This window comes from Protopterus annectens, chromosome 8.part0 (assembly GCF_019279795.1).
Source record: "Protopterus annectens isolate FY-2018-M chromosome 8.part0, PAN1.0, whole genome shotgun sequence".
Taxonomy (NCBI): domain Eukaryota; kingdom Metazoa; phylum Chordata; order Ceratodontiformes; family Protopteridae; genus Protopterus; species Protopterus annectens.
This window is the reverse complement of record NC_056741.1, coordinates 785,231,307-785,250,039: the sequence shown is the minus strand read 5'-3', so window position 1 is coordinate 785,250,039 and position 18,733 is coordinate 785,231,307. Positions and strand designations below refer to the sequence as shown.

At 43.8% G+C, this 18,733-nt stretch overlaps 1 protein-coding gene across 1 annotated transcript in view; it reads right to left on the bottom strand.

The window, feature by feature from the left end:
* Nucleotides 1-18,733, bottom strand: part of ASPM (assembly factor for spindle microtubules) — a 2,279,206-nt gene that overhangs the window by 1,824,465 nt on the left and 436,008 nt on the right. The window contains exon 8 of the mRNA XM_044080257.1: nt 10,979-11,046. Coding sequence (XP_043936192.1) covers nt 10,979-11,046 — 68 coding nt within the window. The remainder of the gene's footprint in view (nt 1-10,978; nt 11,047-18,733) is intronic.

The following is an 18,733-nucleotide window of genomic DNA, read 5'->3' as shown; positions in this document are numbered from 1 at the left end:
ACAAAACTGTACTATGTTCTTCGTCTCCCATTGCTGCAGTCCTTACATATGGGTAGAATTCCCAGAGCAACGGAAAAAAGGGAGGCTGGCAACTAAATAGCATCAGGAGCTGCTGACATGCCCTGTAAGATTGCAGTGGCAAACCCAGCCCTAGACCTAGAATAAAGAGGTAAATGATAATGCTTTGTAAAGGTATGTACAGAACTCCAAGTAGCTGCTTCTAAAATGTCTTTAGCAGCTACCCCTCTCAAAAAAGCAGTAGAAGTGGCCGTAGCCCTAGTAGAATGAGGCTTGATCCCAACTGGAACATCCTTTCCATGATGAGAGTAACAAAACGCAATACAATGGCCAATCCACTTGGAAATAGTTTGTTTCGAGACAGCTTTCCCTCGTGAAGTCAAAGCAAAAGAAACAAATAATTGTTGAGATCTTCTGAACTCTTTGGTTCTGCTCAAATAATACCTTAACTGCCTATGTACATCCAAAGAATGCAAAACTTTTTCCCCTTCATTTTGGGGGTTAGCATAAAAAAGTACAGTTTTGTACCTACCATAAATGTTGATGTCCGAACTGGATAGCATCTGCAGTCATAACAACTGGGTTGTCCTGTCGTCAGGCAGCCCTTCAGTCGGCCGGATTCCAAAGTCCGGGTCCGGCTTTGGCTGATGTCGCACTCACCCGACGTCATCTCTGTTGGTCCTCGGGTATAAAGGCATCAGCCGACGCCATTTTCCTCAGTGTTTCTTGCCCCAGATGCCAGTAGCCCTCTTGGAGGCTAAAATTTGGATAGATGCCAATGTTTCCAAAAAGATAGAGGTAAACACACAAATAAGCATGTATGTACATATATACAAACAAATACACCATAACAGACTCCCCCCCCACCAGCTAGCTATTAGGAGGGTAAAACACCCTAGGAGTACCACAGAGGGGAAGGAGGGAGGGTAATCCTGACTGCAGATGCTATCCAGTTCGGACATCTACATTTATGGTAGGTCCAAAACTGTACTATGTCCTTCATGGATGCATCTGCAGTCATAACAACTGGGTAGAATACCATAGCCAACTAGGGCAGGAGGATAAAACTAGATTATGGTGTGTTTAGGATCCCTTGCAGTACAGCAGTGGCAAACCCTGCTCGGGATCTGGAATATAGAGGCAAATTATAATGCTTGGCAAAAGTATGCACGGAGGTCCAAGTAGCCGCCTCAATAATGTCTTTGGTTGCCACTCCTCGTAAGAAGGCTGTGGTAGTGGCTGTTGCCCTTGTAGAATGAGGTCTTATGTTCTGTGGAATTGGTTTTCCATGGAAGGAGTAACAGAATCGTATGCAATTTCCTATCCATTTGGAGATTGTCTGTTTGGAAATAGCTTTTCCTTCCCTTCCTGTTGCATAGGCTACAAAAAGTTGGTCAGTCTTTCTGCTATTTTTGTTCTGTCCAAGTAGTAGCGTAGCTGTCTATGTACATCCAAGGTATGTAGTATTCTTTCCCCTCTGTTTTGTGGGTTGGGAAAGAAGGTAGGTAGGTGGATTGCCTGGTTTAAAGACACTCTGGATACCACCTTAGGCATAAATGTAGGATTAGTCCTCATGGACACTCTATCTTGGTGGAAGATTAGGAAGGGTTGCACTGCCATTAAGGCCTGTAGTTCTGATACCCTCCTAGCTGAAGTAATTGCCAGTAGGAAAGCAGTTTTCCATGACAGGTGTTGTAGGTCTGCTGTTGCTGCTGGTTCAAAGGGTGATAGTGTCAACTTTTCTAGCACAAAGTTTAAGTCCCAAGCTGGTAAAGGTGGTTTCCTTGGAGGTTTTACATTCTTGATTCCTCTGAGGAACTGCCTGAGCAAAGGGTGCGAAAAAACAGGTGGATCAAAGCTGTATTCTGCTGAAATACCTGATGCATGTATCTTGATGGAGGAGTAGGACAGGCCTTTATGAAGAAGTTTGGCCAGATACTCCAGAATGTTAGGCATATCTATGTTTGACACATCTTTTCCTCTTTTAGTACTCCAAATGACAAACCTTTTCCATTTTCCAGCATAGTTCCTTCTTGTTGAAGGTCTGCGTGCTTCAAGAATAATGTCTTTAACTCTTTGGGAAAGCTCTGGGTTAGCTGCTGCTATGTGATGTTCCATGCAGTCAGTTGCAATGTTTTTAGGTTTGGATGTATGATGCTGTAGTTGTTCTGAGTTAACATCAAAGGCATCAGGGGTATTGGCCACATATTGTTCCGAGACATGCTCCTCAGCAGTGGGTACCAGTGTTGTCTTGGCCAGTTTGGAGCTATCAGGATTATCCTTGGACGTTCTTCCTTGATCTTTAGTAATACTTTGTGTATCAAGGGAAGAGGTGTGAATGCATATGCTGTCAGGCCTTTCCAGCTGAAGGAGAGCGAATCCACTTTCCATGCCAGTGGGTGGAATGTCCTTGTGCAGAATTTTTTGAGCTGGTGATTGAGAGGTGATGCGAATAGATCTATCTGAGGCATTCCCCATTTCTTTGAGATGGTTTTGAAGATGTCCGGGTGCAGTTTCCATTCGTGGGCATCCGATGTGGTTCTGCTTAACATGTCTGCTAGAGTATTTTCTTTTCCCGGTACAAATATTGCCTGTAACTGGATGTTGTAGCTGAGTGCCAGGGTCCACAGCTCCAAAGTCATTCTGCATAGGGGGTATGAATGAGTGCCTCCCTGCTTGTTGATGTACCACATGACTGTGGTGTTGTCTGTCCTTATCATCAACTGGCCCTCTTTGAGAAGTGGTCTGAACCTTTGGATTGCCAGTTTTACTGCCAGCATTTCTTTTAGGTTGATGTGCAGGTGAAGTTGATCCTGTGTCCACAATCCTTGCACGCATTTGTCCAGCATGTGGGCCCCCCATCCTAGGTCTGAAGCGTCTGTTGTGATGGTCTGGCTTGCTTGACATCTGCGAAAGGGTAGGCGTGGGTTTGTCTGGCATGCCTGAGCCCACCATAGGAACTCCTGTTTTAAGCATGGAATTAGTGGGATTTCTGTTTCTAGGCTGTGTCTGTGTTGGGACCATAAATTCTTTAGGTACCACTGTAGTTTTCTCATATGTAGTCTGGCAAGTGGGACCAGGATTATGCATGATGCCATGAAGCCCAAGGCCTGCAGTACTTTTCTTGCTGTTAACTTGTTCAGCTTTGTTAGTGCTAAGAAGTAAAGAGGTAGTTCTTTTTGTTTTTCTACAGTTAGGAATGCCATTTGTTTTACTGTGTCCAATTCCGCGCCTAAGAATGTCCTTGTTTGGGATGGTATCAGCCTTGACTTTTGTAGATTGACTGTGTATCCCAGTGCTTGTAGCAAGTAAATGACCCTTTGTACATCTGTTGTCAGCTTGCTTTTGTTGTCCCCTTGTAGCAGGCAGTCGTCCAGGTATGGGTAAATTTGAATTCCCTGTAGTCTGCAATGGGCGATTACTGATGCCAGGCATTTTGTGAATACTCTGGGCGCAGTAGATAAGCCAAAGGGCAATGCTGAGAATTGATAGTGCTCTGATCCTGCAAGAAATCTGAGGTATCTTCTGCAGATTGGTCGAATGGGACGTGCAGGTATGCCTCCTTGAGATCTAGAGTTACCAGCCAACACTCCTTGCCCAGCATGGGAAGAAGTTGCTGTAGGGTCAGCATTTTGAATTTTGGGACAATGATGTATGTATTTAAGGCGGACAGGTCGAGAATTGTTCTCCAACTTTTTTCCTTTCTTGGAACTAGGAATAGTCTGGAGTAGAACCCCTTTCCTTGCTCTGCTGTTGGCACTCTTTCCACAGCTCTCATGCTTGCTAACTGCATTATCTGTTGTAGAGCCTCTGTTTTTTTATTTGGAGGTAGATTTGGCATTCCTCTTTTGACTGGTAAAGTGTGGAAGTGGAACCGGTATCCTTGATCTATGGTTTGTAAAATCCACTTGTCTTTTGTTATATAGTGCCAGTTCTTTGAAAATAAGGTTAACTTTCCGCCTAGAGGAGCTGCTATTTGTTCCCTGGTAGGCGGATTTAGGATTAAGTCACTGTGGTTGTGTTGATGTAGTGGCAGTGGTTGTGTCTGTGCCTCTGTTGTTCCCTTGCCACTGTCGTCCTCTGTAGGCACCTCCTCTGGGTTGGTTTCTGCCTCTGGAACGTCTATTCCTGCCCCTTTGAGATCTTGTGGAGTCAGGAAAGGACCAATTTTGGCCGGCCAGTTCCTGCTAAACCCTGCGGGTTCAACCTGCAAGAAATCTTTAACCGTTTGAACAGATTTTGCCTTTTCTTCCATTTTCTTCATAACCTGCTGGGCAGGTGTACCAAACAAACTTGTCTTATCCATAGGAGCATCTAGTAACTTTGCTTTGACATGATCCGGTAAAGCTTGCTCCTTTAGCCATGCATGCCTTCTTATCACTGTGCCAGTCATGGCTGATCTAAATGAAGCCTCCAGTGCATCATAGCCACATTTTAAGGAATGGTTACTAACCTGTTGTATGTTATTTACCATTTCTAATACATATTTCTTATCAAGAGATTCATCAGTGGTTAGCATTTTAGTTAACTGATCAAGCATAAACTCTTGGTATTGTATCATGTGAAACTGACAGTTTAAAGCTCTAGCTGAGAGAGTAGCTGAAGTGTAGACCTTTTTGCCCCATCTGTCTAATGACCTTGCTTCCCTTTCAGAAGGAATAGGGTTTTTAGCTATGGTCGCGGCTACTGCCTTGGGACCCTGGGATATAGTTTCGGGGTCTGCAAGTGGGGCCTTGTAAAGGTGGTGATGGGTGTCTGGCACCCTGTAAAATCTGTCTGGTTTGGCAGGGGCTGGAGGTAAGGAGTCTGGTGTGGAGCAGACATCATTGAAAGCATCATCCACCACAGAGAGAACAGGAGGTATAGCTAAGGGCCTGTGTTGTGGAAGGTGCAGAAAAGTCCTAAGTCTTTTTCTGGAGTCTGAAAAATCCTGTTGCTGCCATTGGAACTGCTCTCGCATGGCATGTAAGGTTTCCCCAAAGGAGAATTCTTCTGGTGGGGAAGCAGCTGGAATGGATTCTTCAGCATCAGAGTCTTCAAAATTGGACAAAGGAGCCTCTGGCTGGTCAGTTATGTCTGATTCATCGGCAGAATCATCAGATGACACTGGCTTAGGGGGCTCTGCCCTAGGTCTCTTCTCTGGGGGCTGAGAAGCCCTGTCTGGGTGAGATTGAGATCCTCTAATTAATGAAATTAAATCTTCTGCCAAAGTAAGCATTTGAGAACTAGAGGAGGGCCTGGTTGTAGGGGTTTTAACAGGCACTGTTTTAGTAGTCTTGGCTGCTTTAGCCCTGGCGAAGGCCTTAATGGACATGGCTGCTGGAGGCCTAGCAGCACCACGTGCTGGGGTAGAGACATCCAAGGGAATGGTGTCTGATAAGTCAGTGGCAACCACCGTAGTGGGTAAAATTTCTGAGGCTGATTCAAGAATGGTAGCAGGTGCCTCAGTTGTAGAGATAGATTCAGCTGTACTTTGATCAGTTTTCTCGGTTTCGGCCGAAACCGAGACACTCGTGTTTGCTTAACCGTGGTTTCGGCCGAAACCGCGGACCGCGAGTGTCGGTCTTTATCTTTGCGTTTTTTGGCAGATTGGGTAGTCGGAGGATCCGACGGCATAATGTACGCAAAATCAGAACCGAAAAACTGTTCAGCAAACTCCGACCGACGCCTAAGCGTTCGTCGGTTGAAGGAAGCACAGGCCGAACAGGCTGCTACGTCGTGGGCTGGGCCTAAACAAGGCAGACAATAAGAGTGGAAATCTTTATGAGGTATTTGTTTCCCACAGGTTAAACAATTATTAACTTTTTCTGACATCGGCTGAGGCAAGAAAGAGTCCCCAACGGGGTACTTAGCTTTAGAAGTCTTCGAAGTAGTATTCGGTAGAAGTAATCTCTGGATCCGACCGACCGGCACTTGCGAACAGCTTCTGCTTCGGGCGCCACGCGGCAAGAAAGACTGGGGAAAATGGCGTCGGCTGATGCCTTTATACCCAAGGACCAACAGAGATGACATCGGGTGAGTGCGACATCAGCCGAAGCCGGACCCGGACTTTGGAATCCGGCCGACTGAAGGGCTGCCTGACGACAGGACAACCCAGTTGTTATGACTGCAGATGCATCCATGAAGGACATGTAGGCAAGTGTATAGATTGGTTCAACGCCACATTAGAAATCACTTTAGGCAGAAAAGTAGGATTAGTACGTAAGGAAACTCTGTCATTGTGAAAAATCAGAAAAGGTTCCACTGCCATGAGGGCCTGTAATTCAGATACCTTTCTAGCAGAAGTAACAGCCAATAAAAAAGCAGTCTTCCAAGACAACAACTGCAATTCAGCTGTAGCTGCAGGTTCAAAAGGAGGCAGAGTCAGCTTTTCCAAAACAAAATTAAGATCCCAGGTAGGAGTAGGAGCCCTCCGTGGGAGTCTTATATTCTTTGCCCCTCTAAGAAACTGTTTAACCAATGGATGTGAAAATAAAGGAGGGTCACAATCATAGTGAGCAGAAATAGCTGCAGCATGCACTTTTACAGAAGAGAAGGACAAACCCTTGTCCAATAAAACAGTCAAATATTGCAATGTACAACTCAAATTAGGCAATTCGACATCAAAGCTTTTAGCTGAACTCCAAAGAAACAATCTCTTCCATTTACCAGCATAAACTTTTCGAGTACTAGGACGCCTGGCTTCCAAAATAACATCCAGAACTTGTTGAGGGAGCCGAAGGTCCTCCTTCTCTAAAACAGAATGCGCCAGGCTGTCAGGTGTAGGGATTGCACCCTGACATTGAGAAAATGATTGTTTTCCTGAGACAATAAGTGAGGAATCTGTGGTAATGGCCAAGGTGGTACATGAATCAAGCTCCTCAACAGAGGGTACCAATGCTGACGAGGCCAATCCGGTGCTATAAGGATCATGCAAGGTTTGTCCCTCCTGACTTTCAACAGCACCTTTGGAAGAAGAGGCAAAGGAGGAAAAGCATACACGTGATGGTTGCTCCAACTGAAGGATAGTGCATCTATTTTCCAGGCTTTTGGATGAAATAGCCTTGTGCAAAACAGTGGCAGTTGGAAATTCAGAGAAGCGAACAGATCTATGTCCGGAGTTCCCCAAGCCATTGTCAACTGAAGAAATACCTGAGGGTCCAATTTCCATTCGTGAGGATCCACAATCTGTCTGCTCAGAACATCTGCTAAAGAATTTTGTGCTCCTGGCAGAAACTGTGCTCGAAGAGTGATGTGCAGATTCAAAGCAATTTCCCATAACAGCATTGCTTGTCTGCAAAGAGGGTAAGAATGAGTTCCCCCGTGCTTGTTGATGTACCACATGACAGTCGTGTTGTCTGTTCGAATCAACACCAGTCCTGGGTGAAGTGGGCTCTTGAATCCTTCCAAAGCAAATTGAACTGCCAGCATCTCTTTCATGTTGATATGCAAGTGAAGTAGCTCTGGGGGCCAAAGGTCTTGAATCCATTTTCCTCTGAAATGAGCTCCCCAGGCTGACTCCGAGGCGTCTTGTCGTTAATATCTGACTTGCCTCTGGTTGGGTCACAGAGAGCCCCTTGTTTAGGTGACATTCTGGAGCCCACCACAGAAATTCTTTCTGAATGCAAGGTAGAATCCGAATGACAGTGTCCAAATCGTGGCAGTGTTGAGTCCAAACGCTTTTGAGATACCATTGTAGCTTCCTCATATGCAGTTTGGCATTGGGAAGTACTAGAATGCAAGATGCCATGAACCCCAAGGCTTGAAGGACTGTCCTTACAGTCAGCCTGGACATTACTGATAGCTGTTGGAAGTATAGGTGAAGATTTCTTTGTTTGTCTGGAGTAAGAAATGCCATCTGAGTAGCTGTATTCAGTTTCAAACCCAGAAAACACATCTCTTGAGAGGGTACTAGACTGGACTTTATTTCGTTCACAGAATACCCTAGGCATCTCAAAACTGTCATTACATACTGCAGATGTTGAAGAAGTTCGTGCTTGCCTTGAGCCAGAATCAAACAGTTGTCCAGATAAGGATAAATTTGAATCCCTGTTAGTCTGAGAAAAGCTATTACTGGAGCCAGGACTTTTGTGAATACCCTGGGCGCAGTAGACAAGCCAAAGGGCAATGCAGAGAACTGATAATGCAAATTCCCATTCCGAAATCTCAGGAATTTCCTGCAACTGGGCCTGATAGGAATGTGAAGATAGGCCTCTTTGAGATCCAGAGTCACCATCCAGTGATCTTTGCCCAGCATAGGTAACAGCTGTTGCAGTGTCAACATCTTGAATTTTGGAATTTCCAGAAAGGTATTTAGAATGGACAAGTCCAGAATTGGCCTCCAAGTATTTCCTTTCTTTGGCACTAAGAAAAGACGGGAATAAAACCCTGTGCCTCTTTCTGCAGAAGGTACTTCCTGTATTGCTCCCAACTGAAGCAGAGAAGAAATTTGCGTCTGTGCTTCCAGTCTTTGCTGATGAGGCACATCCGGCATACCTCTGAAAGGAGGGAATGTGTGAAAATAAAATTTGTAGCCTCGATTTATTTATGTCCAATACCCATTTGTCTTGGGTAACCAAATGCCAATTCCTTTTGAAAAGTCCCAGCTTTCCTCCTAGAAGGGCTGCCAGCAAGGCAGAGTCCGGCAGCTGAAGACACGGGTCATTGGGTCTGTTTCCGAAAGGACTGACCCCTGCCCTCCCCGGCAGAAGGGGTAGAAGAACTCAAAGACCTAGAAGTAACAGGGCCCTGAGAGGAAGCCCTACCTCTACCTCGCCTCGACCTGCCCCTAGATTGATAATCCGAAGAGGGGAAAGACCATCCCTTAGCAGGCCAATTCCTACTGAAAAGTCCTTAACTGTCTGCATAGACTTAGCTTTTTCCTCCATTTTTTTCAAAAATGATTCTACTGGAGGACCAAAAAGAACATCAGATTGTAGAGCAGCATCCATAATTCGAGCCTTAACATGCTCCGACAAGGTCTGATCTTTAAGCCAAGCATGCCTACGAACAACTGAACTAGTAGCAGCCACCCTGGAAGAAGCCTGTAAAGCATCAAAACCACACTGCAAAGAATGCTTACCAACCTGGTCTGAAGCATGCACTAAATCCTGAAGCTCCTTACAGTCAATACCCTCAGCTAAAGCATCAACTTTACATTTCAATTGGCCCAGCAAATAATTTTGATACCGGAGCATATGAAACTGACAATTTAAAGCTCTCATAGCCAAAGTAGAAGAGGTATACAGTTTTTTACCCCACCTATCCAGGGCCCTAGCATCCTTGTCCAGAGGAACTGGATTCTTAACCACAGAAGCCCTAACACCTTTGGGGCCTTGAGTAATAGTTTCTGGATCAGCCCTAGGACTCTTATATAAGTACTTGTGAGCTTCCGGAACCCTGTAGTATCTATCTGGTTTAACCGGGGCAGGAGGCAGAGAATCTGGATTAAGGGCAGCCTCAGAAAAAACATCCTGAACAACATCCAGTACAGGGGGAATAGCCAAGGGCCTATGCTGAGGCAAAAACAAGAATTCTCTTAGTCTTTTACGAGAATCAGAATAATCCTGGCCCTCCCATTTGAAATGTTCCCTCATGGAATGCAAAGTCTCAGAGAAAGAAAAATCTTCTGGAGGGGACGCAGAGGGAGTAGTGTCCTCAGCCTCCGAATCAGAATAGGGAGGGAAATCCTGAAGTTGTTCTACAGAGGAATCTGACTCATTGGAAGACTGAACCAAACCCTCCAACTCTGTCTCTACCCTGGGCCTCTTCACAGGGGGGGGGGGGGGGGCATAGAACCCCTAATTAAGGTAATCAAATCTTCAGCCATCTTTAACATGTGCTTCCTAGGAGCTGGACCCTGGGGACTAGCACCAGCAGGGGCAGACTTAGACTTAGAATGGGCTTTGCTTTGAGAAGGAGGAGGCCGAACTACCCTATGAGGGGAGGGAACCACTGACATCAGAGAAGCACCCTCAGCCTGGCCTACCACAGGAGAAGCCACTTCCTGCAATAACAAAGGCTCCCCTTGAGACTCAGGTAAACTTTCAGAAGGAGCCGCTGAAGTAGCCAGTGGTACTATAGAACCGGCGTCCGGAGTGGACGACTCATCCAGTTTGGACCGCAAAGACTTTTCTTTGCGTTTCTTAGAAGAACCAGTCGCCGGAGAATCCGACGGCATGTTGTAATTACAACGTTTACCAAACACCAGCCTAGCACAGTCCAACCGACGTTTAATAGTACGCTTGTTAAAAGTAGCACAAAAGCGACACCCAACAACGTCGTGCTCAGGCCCTAAACAAGGAATGCAGAGTGAATGGTAATCCCTATGAGGAATCTGTTTCCCACAAGAAATACAGTTATTGACTTTTTCTGACATCCGGCAATACTGAGGCAAGAAAAAGACAAAAGTGTCCCCAACGGGGTACTTAGCCCAACTTGGTCTCCGGTCTGAAATGCGAAAACCGACAATTCCAGAACGCCGATCGGCACTTGCAAATGCTGCTTCTGCTTAGGACCAGGCGGCAAGAAAGACTGAGGTTATGGCGTCGGTCATGCGCATTTGTACTGACACGTACTGACGTCAGTATCGGGCGCCGATGACCGACGCCGGTTCTAGCCCTTTGGTATTCGGGCCGATTGTGGACAGCGGAGTACCCATATGTAAGGACTGCAGCAATGGGAGACGAAGAACATCATTAGATTAAGAATGTAAACCTCGATCAGTCACAGCTAACAAGGAGTTGGGTATAGCATTACTCATGCCTAAATGTGTCACAAAAGCACAGTGCACCATTTAATTGATTTTACTGACCACATCAGCAGAGACTTGGGCCTGTTATCAGGATTAATCTGGTAAGAAAAGACAATGGGAATAAGGAGAAATTTACAGATTTCACAGTATAGGACACTGACAATAATTACAAAAGCCTAAAATAATAAATGAAAATGTAATTATAAACAGAAGCAAAAAGCTACTAACCTCTAAACCTATGCGTAACCACAGGGGGTTGTATGACAATAACCAATTCAGGACCTTCTCACGTTCACCTGTTTGATGAGGGAGGAAAGAAACAGTGAGTAATGGCATATATACATACATACATAAAAAGAAGAATGAAACAAACTTCTATCAATAACCCATCTTCTTTCCTTAACCTGCACACAAAACATTAAGTAAAAAACTTTGCCTGAAACAAATGTACCAGCCTTTTCTACTTAATTTTGTTATAATGAACATACACCTCTGTCCCTGTAAAATAATGTTTCATAAACAAACACTGCTTTCTGCTAAATAAACTTAGAAGTGATTCTCTGCTACTTCAAGATAATATTTTTCTATTGCATTTCAATGCTATAGTGTTATCGCATACATGCAACCAAAAATGCATCTTCTTGCTCTTTCTAAGAATGCAAGACAACCTTTCTTATTCTGAATAGCAGTATGTTTCAGAGCTGTGAGCTCCTCATTTATATCTGTAGAACATGTTGTTTATAGTGTTTAGATACTCTCAAACATTACTATACAGTTATACTTACTGGCCGATAACATTTATTAAATTTAGTGTACATACAGCAATATCTTCCAGCAAGTGGGAAACTCTGAGAATTAGTCAGCAAGATGTAAGAGTGCTGCTGCTACTACTATTAGAGACCCTCCCAAGACAGCACTTCTAGAAGCACAGAAGAACTTTGGCCCAAAATCTGACATTACATCTTAGCAAGATTAAAATCCATGAAAGACTGCAAAATTTAGTACCAGCTGGGTTAAAAGTCTACTCAATCAACAGTATTTTCTAATTTCCCTTGCAACAAAATAATTTCCTGCAGGTTCTTCCAGCACTCAGGATGCATTATTTATCCCATCCTTCCCCCTCCAATGTGTACTATGCCAGCATTAGCAACAGCCACAGTTGAAATGTGGGTATCAGGCAATGAAATAGTAGACAAACTTTCCAACGAACCTCTCACTGGTCAGGGTAACAGCCAGTAATCAACCTCTTGCCAGAAAAAATTGGTGGCTGAGAACAGGTAGCTGCACTGGACATGTGTTTCAAAGAAAGTGTCACCTAGGGACCTTACATAATGCTAATTCTTTCTCAAGCAAAGTGTCATTCTCTTGATACCCAATACACTGTTTGAGTGATGTGCTTTCTTATTCCACCTTCTAATTTCAATTCTACAGAGCACTGGGCAGCCGAAAAGGTAGTTTCAAATGGAAGCAGCAACAGTCCCTGATGTTGTAACACTCTGGTACACATGCACTCAGGGTTGTTATGAGGAAGACAAGGCAGAAAGTGTACACTCAGTGATAAATCCTCAACAATATTTAATAACCTAGAATGCCAGTCACAGGCTTGGGAGGCTTTAACACTAAATTTCCCAGTAACAAATACAGACACCCTCCTACAAATAAGAGATTCAGACATGGAAACCACTAAACTAGGAATTCTGGCAACAGCCATGCTACATAATGCAAGCAGAGGGGCAATAGTATTAATCACAGAGGTATTTATTACCATAAATGTGGATACAAATGCTTGTTTTGCTGAGTACACAACAAAAGGAGGAAGGAATTTCATAGCCTGGAGCAATATTATAATTCCTCTTGAAGACTAAGGCTGATCTCACTGAAAAAAAGGCTTTTTAAAAACTACTCAGAGTTAAGGAACCTTGAATATAAATCTCAGCATAATATCCATTATCTCATCAAAAGATGTTGCCTGGAACACTCACTATCATACTAGGAATGTCTGGAAATAGAAATCCTTGAACCTAGAGAAGGAAGGTGTTGGAGGTACTGTTGTCTGAACTCGCGTACAACAAGCCAATCCAATTTTGACTCTCTCTCCAAAAGCAAAACAAACAAAAAAAAAAAAAGAAAATGACAAAATAGGACAACAAAATATAGTGAGCAGTAGTGGAGCAAGAGGGAAAAATCCAAGGACAGCTTAAGAGAAAAACAAGAATGCTACTTTGAAACACGTGATTAAAATAAAAATGTGTTGCAAGACATTCTTATATAGGAACAATACAGCAACACAGTGCAAAACAGCAAACTGATATGAATGAGGTGAAAGATGTGTTTACTCTTTCTGCTGCCATCAAGCCATAGCTGTTCCATGGTCTCACAGCAAAAGGGCCTCCCTACTGGGAGAGCACCTGAGCATGGGTCTGCCTCTCCCCATGCACAGGCTTGTTGCATCTGTAGGCCATTGCAACTAAAGTAAAAAGAAGCAAGAAGGGACTATCATACCATAGCTCAACATGTTTCTCTATAGTCCTATGTTCCTCTCCTATGTGCTGATGCCACTGTCAGGCTGGGTGAGTCATGATAACCTCAAGTGTGTGCCTTTGGCTTGAGCAATATACAGCATACATGTCTTACTCTAGCCTACTATGCCACAACCTGCGTCAACTCTCGAGCTCCAGCCTATATCAGATCTTCATGAGAGATACAGGCACATACCCCCCCTCTGCCATGATAGGCAAGCCCATCCTCTATCATCAATTGCCCAAGCTGCTAATCAAACACTGCTCACCTAGTTTGAACCCAGGGCTTTAAACCTTCTACACAATCAGGCTGGCTAAAGGAGGTGAAATATGTGATAAGGGATCCTGATATAATGGGCAAGAGACAAAGGGCTCAATTATCCTGTACATGTGGAAAAAAGATAGCTGTGAACATTAGAAAGGTGATCTAAGAGAGCAAGCATCAAAATCAAGAAAGCCAGACAGTGCAGGAGGAAGATCTAAAAGCACTGTGTACAGGTGCAAATGAAGAAAGCACTTTAAATCATAGATGAAGTGGAATTGTTTCTAACACACTGAACACATAGTGGGGCAGCCTAATCAAGTAAAATAAAGACTCTGGGATTTCCTAGATAGCTTCACACTGATCAAACAGCTTAGTATTCCAGGGTAAAAACTGAAAAATTGTGGTGGGAAAAGCCCTGTAAAAGCTATCAATTACGCAAAATCCAGTTACTAACTAGCAATTACTTTATCTGGATGCAAGCCAAAAAGAAATTTGGAGAAAGTTAAGAAAATACAAAGTGAACTGGACGACCAGGAAAGTAAAAGCAAAATTTTATTGAGCGCTTCCATCAATTTTTAACTATGACTTCTTCAGAATCTGGAGAAAGTAAAAGACAATCAGTCAGAAAAGAAGAAAAAAAAACATCTAGCTGGGAATAATACAGCTATTCAGTTAAAGGTAGTTCAAATTTCAGCTTTGGTACAAAAGTTGGCTTCCAGTAATTTAGAAGAAAATGCAAATCAAATGCCCTCAGAGAGGTTTAAAATAAGTGAAACACTGAGGGAATATATACACTCCAAACAACAAAAGACTGCAAAAAGATGCAATAACTAGTTATTCAAATGAAGTGATAAAACTTCAAAAATCAAAGGCTGAAATGAAAAAAGAGAGTGCAGTTAGAGGGCAAAGTACGCATCGAAGACTGAAAGCTCCCTACTATCCTAAAGAAACAATGTTATGAAAGTACAAATAAGCAATTGGACTGGTTGTTCTACAAAAGGATTTGTTAAATGAGAGGACACAGTGTGCATGCTCCAAAACATGGCCATGAGTAGCCAAAGACCTCTGTTATTAACAATGCAATCATACCATCAAAAAGAGTAGCTCCTGACAAAATTGTGGCAGAAGGGAACAGTGTTAACATCTGACAGCACAGTGTCTATGGAAAATGATTATTCACTGTATACCAGACAGAACAGAGGCATGCTTATCCCAAAAGCAGGGAATGTTGACAGACAATTGTGAAATTCAATGTGCTATATCAAGTTACCTTCAGAATATTTCTTCCTAGAGGACTGAAGACATTTTAGGCATAACAGCCTAAAGAGGAAATGAAAAAGCTAACAAAGAGTGAGCCAGCTAGCAGAACAAGACTCTGCTTCTCCTCCCCCTGACAATAACAAAACTCGTACATCTCTCTCAACCTCTTAGATGAAGAAAAAGTACAGTTGTGTACACTTACCATAAATGTAGATGTTCGAGTGTATTCACTGTTGCAGTCATCACCTGTGGGCTATCCCTGCTGTGTTAGCCCTCGAGTGGCCTGAATACCAGTGTCAGTTTTTTTTGCGTCGGCTGCTGTCACCTATAGTTCAATGTCAGATTGTCAGTGCTATAAAGCAAGGCAGCCGACGTCATTACATCAGTTTTTCTTGCCCTATCCTGTCAGAAGCACAAGGAAATAAGGAAAAGAGGTCCTGGTGGCTAAAAGCCACCATGGGAAGCTTATCTCCCCCTAGGGGAAGATGCTATATGGAGGATGGAGGGAAAACCAGGACTGCTACAGTGAATACACTCTAATATCTACATTTATGGTAAGTGTACACAAATGTACTATGTTCTTCGTGTTTCACTGTTGCAGTCATCACCTATGGGAGGATTCAGAAAGCTGAGAAGAGGGGTGGAAGGATAGGTTAGGGCCCTAGGCATGGATCAGCGAACCCTGCAAAACTGAGGATGCAAACACTGCCCTAGACTTAGAAAAAAGAGGTAGGTGGTAACGCATTGTAAAGGTATGGACAGAGGTCCAGGTGGCAGCTTCCAAGATGTCCCTGGTGGGGACTCCTCTGAGGAAGGCTGTGGAAGTGGAGGCTGCCCTAGTGGTATGGGTATGGATAGACTTGGGGGGGTTCCCATGTAGTCTGTAGCAAAAATGGATACAGTGCGATATCCATTTGGAAATGGCTTGTTTGGAAATGGCCTTTCCCTCTGCCCCAGGGGCAAAGATAAGTAGTTGGTCTGTTTTTCTGAATGGTTTAGTACGGTCCAGATAGTATCAGAGTTGTCTGTGCACGTCTAGCGAATGTAGAATAAAGGGGTAGGTATATGGCCTGGTTGAGGGTCACATCAGATACCACCTTGGGCATAAAGGAGGGGTTAGTCCTCAGAGAGACCCTGTCTGCATGGAAAATGATGAAGGACTCAACAGCCATGAGAGCCTGAAGATCTGATACCCTACTGGCTGAGGTGATAGCTACTACGAAGGCAGTCTTCCAGGAGAGAGATTTCAATTCTGTTGAAGCAGCAGGTTCGAAAAGAGGTAAGGTTAGTTTTTCTGAAACATAATTCAGGTCACAGGGTGTCGTGGGCAGCCTTCTGGGAGGTATGATATTAGAAGCCCCTCTGAGGAATTGTTTAATCAAAGGTTGAGAGAAGAGGGGTGGGTCTGAATCATAATGGGGAGAAATGGCTGAGGCATGGATTTTAATAGAGGAGAAAAAGAGGCCACTTTTGAGCAACTCGGCTAAGTAATCCAAGATAAGAGGGATGGGAGGTACTGGCCCCTTTGGACTGGCTCCAGGAGCAGAATCTTTTCCATTTCCCTGCGTATGATTTTCTGGTGCTGGGCCTTCTGGCCTCTGTGATAATTTCTAGGACCCGTTTGCTTAACAGGTACTCCTTGTTAGATTTTAAGGTATAAGCCATGCTGAAAGACAGAGTCTAAGTCTGCGTGCAGTATCTTCCCCCTCACCTGGGTTAAGAGGTCTGAGATCAGGGGAAGCTGCTTGGGGGGGCTGTAAGGTCAGGCTGCGCAGTAAGGGGTACCAGTGTTGTCTGGGCCAATCTGGAGCAATGAGGATGGCCTTTGGTCTCTCCTCCCTTATTTTGATCAGTACCCTTGGGAATAAGGCACAGAGGAGGGAAAGTACAGTTTTGTACCTACCATAAATGTAGATATTCGAGTGTTCACCCTGCTGCAGTCATCACACTTGGGGTTATCCTGCCATCAGGCCGTCCCGCAGTCGGCCCGAATTCCAAAGTCTTAGTCCGGCGTCGGTTGCTGTCGCTTCTTCCCTGACGTCAGTGCACCAGGGGTATATAAGAAGCATCCGAAGCCATTTTCTTCAGTTTTTCTTGCCCCAGATGTCAGGTGCCCCCAATAGGTAGGCAATATATATATATATATATATCTATATATCTATATCTATATCTATATATCTATATATATCTATATCTATATATATATCTATATATATATATATATATATATATATATATATATATATATATATATATATATATATAGATATATATAGATTAGATATATATATATATATATATATATATATATATATATAGAGAGAGAGAGATATATAGATATATATATATATATAGCTATATAAAAATAAAACAAAACCCTTAGGCAGAAGCAAATACACCACAGAGGTAGTATAGGATAGAGTGGTAGAGATAGGTTCAGCTAGTTCAGAGGGGATGGAGGGAGGGTAACCTGGACTGCAGCAGGGTGAACACTCGAACATCTACATTTATGGTAGGTACAAAACTGTACTATGTTCATCGTGTTACCCTGCTGCAGTCATCACACTTGGGATGAATCCCAAAGCTAAGGATGGGAGGTGGAGTCAGACAGGGTTAGAAGAAGCTAGTAAGCCCTGCAAAACTGCAGTGGCAAAACCAGCTCTAGTCTTAGAGTATAGAGGTAAGTGATAGTGTTTGGTGAAGGTGTGCACTGAACTCCAAGTAGCAGCTTCCAGAATATCCTTGGTTGGCACTCCCCTGAGAAAGGCTGCTGATGTGGCTATAGCCCTGGTGGAGTGGGACCTAATGTTAGCAGGTACTGGTTTCCCATGATGTATGTAGCAAAAACGTATGCAATGCCCTATCCATTTTGAAATGGTCTGTTTTGAGATGGCTTTTCCTTGTGATCCTGTAGCATAGGCTACAAAAAGCTAGTCAGTTTTTCTGAAAGCCTTAGTTTTATCCAAGTAGTAACGTAATTGCCTGTGAATGTCCAAAGAGTGCAGGAGTCTTTCTCCTTTGTTCTGGGGATTTGGGAAGAAGGTGGGCAAGTGAAAGCTTTGGTTTAGGGCCACACTGGATACCATCTTTGGCATAAAGGAAGGATTAGTTCGTAGAGAGACTCTGTCTTGATGAAAAATTATGAAAGGTTCCACTGTCATTAGTGCCTGTAGCTCTGAGACTCTTCTAGCTGAGGTTATTGCTAGTAGTAGGGCAGTTTTCCATGAAAGAAATTTTAAGTCAGCTGAAAAAGCTGGTTCAAAGGGCGGCAGTGTAAGCTTTTCCAGAACAAAGTTGAGATCCCAAGTAGGTGTTGGTGCTCTGCTTGGCGGTCTTAAGTTCTTAGCCCCTCTGAGGAACTGTCTTAGGAGTGGATGTGAGAATAAAGGAGGATCCGTGCTGTAATGAGCTGAAATTGCTGAGGCGTGGATCTTAATAGATGAAAAGGAAAGTCCTTTGTGTAACATGTCAGTTAAATATTGTAGAATCTGAGGGATGTTTGGATCAAGGGGGTTTAGGCCTTTAGCCTGGTTCCAGGCGCAAAATCTTTTCCATTTGTCTGAATAGGTTTTCCTGGTGCTGGGCCTCCTGGCCTCCAGAATGACATCCATAACAGCTTTGGATAAACGTATTGGCTGGTTGTTTAGGTAATTTGCCATGCAGCCAGGTTTAAAGTCTTGAGCTGGCTGTGTAGAATCTGATGGTCTCGCTAGGTGAAGAATTTGTGGCAAAATCCATGGTGGGCCGTGGGCCATGTTCCTTAAAATTGGGTACCAATGCTGGCGTGGCCAGTCTGGTGCAACGAGTATCATTTGTGACCTCTCTAATCTGACTTTCAGCAGTACCTTTGCTAGAAGAGGTAGTGGAGGGAAGGCATACACTGTTAATGTTTTCCAACTGAATGAGAGGGTGTCCACTTTCCAAGCTAGTGGATGGAAG